The 10,054-nt window shown below is 45.2% G+C and overlaps 1 protein-coding gene across 4 annotated transcripts in view; it reads right to left on the reverse strand.

The window, feature by feature from the left end:
* The window catches only part of ADPGK (ADP dependent glucokinase), a 49,709-nt gene extending 45,650 nt beyond the window's left edge, over window positions 1-4,059 (reverse strand). For 2 of the 4 annotated variants that reach the window (XM_001365153.5, XM_007478120.3), the window contains exon 1: window positions 3,335-3,661. In XM_001365153.5, coding sequence (XP_001365190.2) covers window positions 3,335-3,543 — 209 coding nt within the window. In that variant the 5' untranslated portion in view covers window positions 3,544-3,661. Of the gene's footprint in view, window positions 1-1,386; window positions 1,979-3,334; window positions 3,662-3,819 lie in introns of those variants that run through there. The other 2 variants (XM_056798358.1, XM_056798363.1) reach the window with 2 other exon arrangements.
* Between the last annotated feature and the right edge of the window lie 5,995 nt (window positions 4,060-10,054).

Consider the following 10,054-nt stretch of genomic DNA (forward strand, 5'->3'; position numbering starts at 1 on the left):
CTGGAAAAAAGTCTCATTTGACGAACTACCCTCCCTGGTGATATGCTGACATGTTAGACAAAGAGAAGCACAGATGGCGCAGTGCCCATACTTGACCAACATCTCACTCACTGCCCATAATGCTATGACAGAAGAGTCAATGGCCTCTATACTGCTGATATATGAACACAAATTTTCTGACTCCAATCCATTCTGTACTCATTATATTATGATCTTGGTACCTCCCATGGTCAGTCCCATAAATACTCACTTTCCAATTCAGAAAGAGTCTGAATGTCTTAAATTGATCCATAGATTTCTGTGATCTCTGGGTGTTCCATCACCTTAACTACTAGTCAGAATAAACAGTGACTCATATATATATATATATATATATATATATATATATACACACCTAGTTATTTACATGCTGTTACCCAAAGGGAATGTATGCTCCTTGAAAGCAGGATTAATCACCAGTGATTAGCACAGTAAGTAGGATGTAGTAAGAGGTTCAAAAACAGATGCTTATTAAGTGACTGGATAGATTCAGGAACACACTACTCATATGTGGCCCTTTTTTTTCTCAGTCTCCCTTAATAGATCATCATACTCCCAATAGACTCTGATACAGACTCTATTCTTTCACTCTTCCCTTTGGTAAAAGATTCTCAGATTTATCTAAGTCTCACTGATCTCCTGAACTCCAGAATCACCATCTCACTAGCTGCTGGTCAGACATGAATGTCCAGTAGGCATCCCAAACTCAACATAACATTTTACAGATGAAATAATCCTCTCTAGCTCAGCTACAAATAACCAGTATGTGCCAGAGAAAGGATATGAACACAAGTCTTTCTGCCTGCAAGACCAGCTCTACCATTGCTGCTTCTTCAAAGCAGGACAAGTCCATTCCATTCACAAAAAAAAAAAGCAGCTCTTTTGAAACATTTTTCAATAGTTCTACAAAATCTGACAAGACCTAACAGGTTAATTTCATAATGTAAGTCAACCACAAGAAACCTGTTTCTCATTTCCCATATATATAGAATTCAACAAATTAAGGTAGATGCTGGGAATGGAAAAAGAAAAACCAGAGTCCCTGCCCTCACAAACCTTACATTTTAATTGGGTAAAGAATATTGGATATGACATTTATCCACACAGAGTAGAGCAGAAGAGGGTAAACTGTAGAAGAAGTTGAGCAGAAAAGCTCCCTTTCACCAGAGCCCAGAACTACAAGTGACCTCAGGGGTCATCTGGTATTTTACAGATGAGAAAACATTCATGAGGTGAGTAAACTTGCACAACATCACAAAGGCAGTGTCAAATTTTGGATTTGTATGGAAAGTGCTTTGTGAACTTTTGGGAGTTAGGAGTGGGGGGAGGTGTCTGAATCTGTGTTACCTGCCATGCTTCCCTCCATGATCTGCAATTAACTCTAATTTAATTCCAAAACTGTATGGGAGGCTCTAGGATTCCATGTAGAATATGAATCCAGGACTTCCAAACTTTTAAGACTGGACTTCTCTCCACTACCCCAGGCTGTTCCTCTAGGAGTTCATGGGAAACTTCCTTAGCACAGACATATTTGATTCTCAGTGGTTCTTGGTTCAGCTTGGAAATCACCATTAAGTATAGACTGCTGTCCTTCATGGCAACTAAAAAGAGAATACATTAAATGGCAAGAGGTAATTTGTACAGTAGGAAGAATACAAATTTGGAGTTAGGGGATGCTATTATCACATCCATTTTACAGATGAAAAAACTGAGGTGCAGAGACCTTCAGCGTCAGGCATGATTTAAAACCGGATTTCCTGATTCAAAAAGTGTGGGAAGAAGCATTAAGAAAGAGATGGCAGGAGTGAAACAGAGGGTCTCAACAGCTTTGTTTTAGTCAGTAAAACAAGACACAGAGGCTAACTTATAAGTACCTCCAATTACACTTTTGAATGATAAATAGAATAGAAACAGTAATTTATAACACTTGAAGCCAGCTAAGCACTTCTTTCCAGGATGCAGTTTAGCAAGGCATCCTTCTGAAGCAGATTCAAAGTAAATATGAAGGCTGTGAACCTAACTCATTTTAATAATGACAGTTTAACTTTCACAAGAATATAGAAAAGATCCCCAAATGCTAAGTACTGTACAACACAGACAGTAGTATAATTGAAGAGTGGGAAATTATGACTGCAAATGAAATGCAAATTACAAAGGTTTTCCTTGCCACATCAGTGTGGGAGACAAGTAGCGATATCAACAGGATTTTACAGAAATTACAGAATTTTCAAGTTGGAAGGGACCCTTAGTGGGCCTCTGTTCTAACCCACACCCAAAAGTAATCTCCAATACTTCCTTACTACATTATCCAACAACTCATTTCATCTTTTTGAAAACCTCCAATGATAAGGAAGCCATTCCACTTTTGGGCACCTCTAACTGGTAGGAATCCCCCCTCCCCCAATATGAAGCCTAATTGCCTCCTTGTAACTTCCAACCATTGCTAAACTACTCATTCCTTTTCTACCTAGTTCCCTTATACTCTAAGGCAACGATTTGGTCAGTGTTTCCCAGAATACACCCCCCCACCCCCCACCCCCGTTCTTTCAACAGATTCCCACGACGTGGATTGAGGGCTCTTTACTATCCTCTCCTCTGGACTTCTCGAGTTTATCAATGTCCTTTAATAACGGTGCACAGAGCTGAATCCAATCCTCCAGACACGGTTTCACCAGGGTAGCCTTAGGAGGAACTATCACTTTCTTATTCCTGAAAGGCCCCAAGAGCTTGGTTACTGCAAACTTCTGCTGACTCACGTAGTTTTGTCAGAACCCTCAGATCTTTCTTCAAACTCTTGCCTAATCTGGCTTCCCCCCTGAGAAGTTGATCTTTTACACCTCAAAGAGTTTAGTTTTTCTCTTTTTGTGGGAAGAAAGAGAACATTTGTGCATCTTTCTACAATGAAGTTTATCCTTCTGACAAAAGCCCAAGATCACCCGTACTCCACCAAACAGAATAAACCCACAAGACCGGCGCCCATCTACAGCTGAAACCCAGGGAGCGGGAAAAGGTTCTGGGGAGTAAGGAGACGGGCCCGGCGTCATCAGACTCCCACATCTCTGAGGTAGTAAAGCGCCTCCCTACTGGGGGTTCCTCAAAAGGCCAAAACCTTCACTTTGTGTAGGGAGCACCCTCACTATTGAGCCGTACACCCCATTCGCCAACCTCTTCCCTCGCTCTTCCTACACCCATCACACACAATCCAAACCAGGCGATAGTCCCCGCTGGAATCAGGAACCGTGGGGAGAGGGAGGAGGGGACGGCCACCGGTGTCCTCAGGCCCTTCCGCACTCACCCCACGGCCACGCGGTTCCACGATCGCTCGGGGCGCACGATGAGCGCCTCCCAGGCCGCCGCTAGCCGGCCCTCGGCTGAGGCTCCCCCGTGCAGAGACCCCCAGAGCGCACGCAGCGCCGAGCCGGGCAGCTCGGGCTGCAGCAGCAAGAAGGAGCCGACGGCCACCGCCAGGAAGCCAGCGAATGCTGGCCCATTCCACACAGCCATGAAGGCGGCTGCAAGGGAGGAGGAGCTCAAGGTCTACGAAGCGTGGAGCTCCACAATCCTGAGAGCTGCCCAGAGCAGCGCTTCCGCATCCTGCCCGCGCGCCTCTATGCGCCATCGCGCTTTACGTCACCATGCACGCCACGTCAGCGTCCAGGGCAGCCTCCCGCAGCGCCCCCTCGCGGCGGCTTCGAAACTCCTTCTCCCTAGGCCGCTCTGGCCAACCCCCTCAGAACTTGGGTCTTCTCTGCTTTAAAATGGAGTCATAGCGGCGCCCACCTGAGAGAGCTGAAAGAGGCGTAGGATCCCAGCTGGTCAGCAAGGGCAGGCCTCTCCTGTCGCAAATGAGGAAACTGAGGCTCAGGGAGGTAGTCAGTGTAAGGGGGGAGGGGAGGGGACGCCCGAGTCCTGACCTCTGACCCTACTGGCCACGCCCTCCCCGCCTTGATTTCTCTCCTGTGTGCAGTGTGGACCAGAGTTACGTGACCCCTCCCATCCAGGCGCTGGGCGGGTCAAAGGAGCCAGGGCCTTTGCAGTGGGAATGACACTGCGGGCCTCACTCGGGGAAGGGCGGGGCAAATTGGCGGTTTGGCTCCATCCCTCAGCCCTCTGCGCAGCTCGGGGCGGGGACTAGTATGTGACGTGATTTGATATACACAACACGTGTATTATGATAATATTAATAATTAAGTGACTTTGATATAGTGCCTACTATGTACCAGGCACTGGACTAAGTGCTTTACAATTTCTATTTCACCCTCACAAGTGAGGTAGGTGCTATTATTCCCATTTTACAGATAGAGAAACCGAGGAAAACAGGGTCAATAAAGACTCGATCGGGGTCATTCAACGAGTTAGTGTTTGAGATCAAATTTGAATTCGTCTTATGACTCCAGTCCTAGTGCTTTCTCTTGTGTAACTTAGATGGTAATGCATAAAAATGTATTGATATTCGATTATATTATTGCTAGATAATATTTGTGTACAGGAAAATTACCTTGGCAGAATTTTATAAATACTATGTAATATACTTCACATATATTTATTTTCATAAAGTATATGTGTAATTATATACTATATTTTATATAGTCTGTATAATATATAATTGTATACATTATGTATAATTCTGGTAGAATTATATTTATCAGATATACATTATATTTTGTATATATGTAATTCTGCCAAGGTTATTACATATATATGTGTATATATATATACACTATAGCTGTATAACTATCCTCGTTTAGAATGTAGTTCAGAACTGTTTCAGTCTTTCTTTGTAACCCACTGTGTACAGTGCCTGGCTCATTAGGTTATTAATAAATGCTTGTTGATTGACCAGCCTATGGATTGCTTTTATTTTCTGGGTCTCCTGGGCTGTGTTCTTGTCCACCAATCAAATCTCTCTCAGCTCCAGGCCCCACCTATTTAGCAAAAACTAGTAAATTCTTCAGCCTTTTCAAGCTGTGTCTCCGTGAATCGCCTTTAACAAAGTCATTACTTTGGTCATGCAGGCGTTTTCAACCAGGGGTTGGTGAACTTGTTTAGTAATTATTGCTGTAGCTTTATTTCAGTAAAATTGGTTTTCTTTGCAATCCTCTGTATTTTCTTTTATGCATTTAAAAATATTATTCCGAGAAGGGATTCATAGGCTCTAACAGACAGCGAAGAGATTCGTGATACTCTGAAAAAAACCATTTTTAAAGAAACCTGTTTATCAAAGTGGCGAAATAGAGTATATTAGCATCAAAGCAATACGTACATCCGGCCACTAGGTGGCACAGTGGCTGGAGCACCGAGTGGGGAAACCCTGAGCCAGGTAGACCTGAGGTCCTGCCCAGCTTCAGAGGCTTACTAGCTGGGTGACCCAGGGCAAGTCACTTTACCTCTGTTTGCTTCAGTTGTAAAATGGGGATAATAACTGCATTTACTTCTCAAGGTTGTTGTGAGGAAGGTTAATAGTTGTGAGTACTAAGCACCTAGCTTGCCTTAGTAACACCTCTAAGACAGCAGGGAAAGGTTTAGGCAAACAGGTAAGTGACTTGCCCAAAGTCACACAACTAGGAAGTATCTGAGGCCAGATTTGAACCTAGGCTGGGCCTATCTACTGTGCCATTCAGCTGTCCCAGCATCCATAGAGTTAAGAGCCAGCATCTCTGAGTAGGAGCAATCCTCAGTCTGAAATGAATTGTTCTCACAATGGAACTATTCTCTGCCCCCTTCCTTCTGCCCCCCACCTGCTAGCTATGATCTGCTGGCCACAGATCCAATCAGCATTCAGTTTCTGATCAATAACTGGTAACCCTGCTGGGTATCTTTGGCCAAGCAGACCTTGCCCTGGAGGTCCAGCAGAGTAGGAATAGTGAACATCCTGCTCTGTCAGTCCTGCCTGAGGTCATTCCTGCACACGTGACGGGTTGGGGACGTCCCCGGGCCTCTCGGAGTTATCGCGCCATGGACATCGGTGCTCCCGAGGCATCTCTGCTGGCTCTGACTGCTTGGGTGGGTTACCCAGATCCGCAGCTGTTGGATCAGATGCAGCAGACCACACTCACGTCTGCCTCCTGGCCCCCTGCCCAGTGATAGCACTTCCCACGATCTCCTGATGATGTCCACGTGCTCCAGCACGTTCTGTGTGGGGGGTGCAAAGGGGCATGCTGGAGCGGATCAAACTCGTCCTCCTTTTGTTGCGTCTTCTTTCCAGGGATCACGAGATTTAGAACTTGAAGGGACCCCAGGGGTCCTCGAAGTCAACCTTCTCACTTTATGGATGAGGCTTCTGAGGCCCAAGGAATCGCTCGTTGTTATTCAGTCATTTTTCAGTCACGTCCAACACTTTGTGACTTCATTTGGGATTTTCTCGGCAAAGAAACTGGAGTGATTTGCCATTTCATCATTTACAGATGAGGAAACTGAGGCAAATAGGGTTAAGTGACTTGCTGAGGGTTACACAACTGAAATATCCGAGGTCAGATTTGAACCCAGCTCTTCCTGACTCCAGGTTATCCGCTGTACCACCGAGCTATGGCTCCTATGGATGAAGTAAGAGACACTGTTTTCAGCTCTCCTCTAGGTACAGGAGCTGACCAATAAAAAGGTACAGGGTCAAAAGTTGTGCGTCTTATTCAAGGAAAAGGCCAGCGTCATCCAGATCATGGAAGTCGGTCAAATATGAGAAGACTGAAAAGGTCTCTGCAGTCCCTGGGAGCACTCCACTCATTCCCTCCCACCTGGAGACCTTCCGCACAGGGAGCTGTTCCCTGGCTATTGTGAGCATCTTCAAACCTGGACCGCCCTGGTCTCCCGAACGCTGCTCCAGCAAGGGCAGGGCTCTGAAGGGGCTTATTGGGCTGCAGCCATCGCTGATGGGCTGATGGGCCCATCCCTGTTCCCTTTGTCTGAAGGACTCCGTTCTCTAAGATTCTCCCCAGGGCCACACAAGACACTGCCAAACCCAGAGGCGAGATGCTGCCACCCCCAGATGTTTCAGCCGACTCCCTTCCTCTTCTTGCCAACAGCAAGCAGCGGCTCTGCAGAGGGAGAATCAGGTTTCCGCTAGTTCTGTGGGGCTGAGGTGGCTTCAGCCCGCCTGGGAGCAGGGGAGAGGCGAGTGCCCTCCTCAGGATTACTAGCACCAGCCTCTGCTTTGTCTCGCTGGCCCTTGTCTAGGGTAACGGCTCCGTCTCCCACTAATGACTGCGGCAAACTGTCCATTTGCCTTGCACTGGTTTATTTTGTGCCTGGCACAGACAGGAGACCCCTTCTGTTGGGATTAAATTTGTTCAGAATGAGGGGAGGAGACATGAAGGCTCTAAAGGCCTGCATTTTGGGGTGCACCTTCAGAGCACAGATTTTCAAATACAGGAGTTGGGGGTCTGTGGTGTTCCTGGATGCTCTTCCCCCCAGCATGCCTCCTCTCTCTCCCCCAAAATTACCTTGAATCTTCTTTGTATAGATTTTCCATGTATGAACACATGGGGTCTCCCCTGGGAAGGATGCAAGCTACTTGATGATAGCAACATTTCATTTTTTTAAAAAGCCGGTACCTTCTGTCTTAGTATGAATTCTAGGATAGAAGAGCAGCAAAGGCTGGGCAATTGGGGTTAAGTGACTTGCCCAAGGTCACAGAGTCAAAAGTGTCTGAGGCCAAATTTGAACCCGGGTCCTCCTGACGCCAAGCCTGATGCTCTATCTACTGTGCTACCTAGCTGCCCTTGGGACCATTTAATTTTTACCTTGGCATTTTCAGCGCCTAGCATAGTACCTAGTATATATCCACTGAACACTTAATAATACTCACAGATTGAATCATTTTTCAGGGACAAGGTGATCTGTTTAGGTACCTGGGACTTCTCAGGCAATGCATCAATCATCAAATAGTAATCAGGTGCCTCCTAGATTGTAGGATCTGAGGATATACTTAGAAGAGAACTTCGGGATGATTTAGTCTAATTCGGTTCAGAAAAGGAGACTACGACGAAAGGCACTTTATTGAAATTTCTTTAAATTTGGCTGATAGAAGTTTCTTTGTCACAGTGAGAGATACCAAAAGCAGATCTTGGCTGCTTAATTTGTGCCTGGTTCTCCCAGAAAAGCAATTCTCAGAGGTGAATCCTCCATTATAGGGACTGACGCTTTTCTTTCATCAGTTGAGGATGAGACTTGTGATCACAGGTTTCTGGGCAAGCAGAAGGTGTTAATGAGTATTTCCAGGAGTGACAGGGAGGTGCATCGCTGCTCTGCTTTTGCATCTCTTAAAATTTTTTTTCTTGTGGAAAGGGACTCCCCGATTTCATTTCAAATGAACATTTATTTAGCACCTACCTTGGACAAAGGCCTTGAGCTTAGGGAGGGGGAACAGAGAGAGGAATGCCCATCCACCAGTGCTTGTGGTCCTGCAACTCCAGTATGATCTACTTCAGCAGACATTTTCCTCTTCTTGGATAGGCGGATTATGCATGTGCACTGAAGCATAAAGCCCTATTGATGCAACCAGACCTCCGAAGAAAGGTTCAAGGCCCTTGATTTATGGAGCCTGGAGAGAGAGGTCTATGAGATCATTTCACAATGGTCATCAATCCCTGGGCCCTTGTTCAAAGGAGAGCAGCAATGCAGGCTGCTTCCTCATTTAGGAGGAGGCGATATTCATTTAAGCTAGAGCGTAGACGGTTCAGACTAAGGTTTAAAGAAGGCCACCCAGCCTATGCTTTGGAAAATTGGAATGGGTTGTTAAGGAAGGGTACCAAATTGTTGTTTTTAGGACATCCTTTCCCCTTTGTTTTTAGCACAAACTACTTTATTTGATTTAAAGCATTCTTTTACATACTTAATAGGAAAACAAAAATGTCAGGGTACAAACAAAGGTTTATGTCTGAATAAAAACCTAGAGAACAAAGCAGTATTTCTTAAGTCATAGCCAGGATTTAGATAGCACTTTAAAGTGCACAGTTTTTATGTGCCCTTTGCATATGCAGTCTCATGTAAGCCTCACAATGACCCTGAGAGGTAGGTACTGTTATTAGCCCCATTTTACAGATAAGGAGATTGAAGTCAGAGAGGTTGAATGATCTCTCCAGGGATACACAGCTAGTGAGTGTCTAAGGCAGAATCTAAACTGAAGTTTTCCTGATTTTAGGTATCACACTCTGCTGCACCACCTCGCTGCTTCTATCTCTGAGTTGTCTTTAAAGCGAGGATAAATCCTCTTCCAAATGGAACATGCTCCACCAATGCCGGATCTTCTACTCTCTGGAATGATTTAGATGTGACTTTGCTAAAAATGGAGCAAACCAGCTCCCTTAGAAAGGTCTTTTCTGATGCTGTGAATCTCTCAGATATGTCTTTTTGGCTCATAAACACCATGAAGATGGAGACCACATAATGGCAAGTTGTGTGTATATGGTGCTCTGCAGAGCAGAAATCCCAGGAAGGAGGTAACAAAGGTGTGTTTGGCCCCATTTTATAGATGAGCAAACCGAGGCTTAGAAAGATTGAGCAACTTGCTCAGGTTCACCTAGCTAGGAAGTATTAAAGCTGATATTTGACACAAGTTTCTACAGATTCCAGGTCCTCTTTCCACTACAGCAGGCTGGATCTTTTTTTCCTTTCTGTACTGGGGAAATAGCTTATGTATACCTAGCAGGTGCTCAGTAGAGATTTGATTTCAACAAGGATTTATTCAGATCCTAGTATATGCCAGATCAATAGAGAGATAGAGAGAGGGATAGATGGATGGATGGATGGATGGATGGATGGATGGATGGATGGATGGACAGACACATAGAAGAGAAGTAGATAGACAGATAGGTGATGCAGTAGAGTGTGGTACCTAAAATCAGAAAAGCCTCAGTTAACACACACACACACACACACACACACGTGTATACACATATAGACACAGAAACGCAGCCCCACAGTACAGCAGAGAAAGGGCCAGGCTTGAAAATCAAGAAGTCATGTTCAAATTCAATCTCTCAGACTTAACTAGCTATGGAACTCCAGGCATATCAATTGG

The sequence above is a fragment of the Monodelphis domestica genome, chromosome 1, assembly GCF_027887165.1.
Source record: "Monodelphis domestica isolate mMonDom1 chromosome 1, mMonDom1.pri, whole genome shotgun sequence".
In the NCBI taxonomy this organism is placed as follows: domain Eukaryota; kingdom Metazoa; phylum Chordata; class Mammalia; order Didelphimorphia; family Didelphidae; genus Monodelphis; species Monodelphis domestica.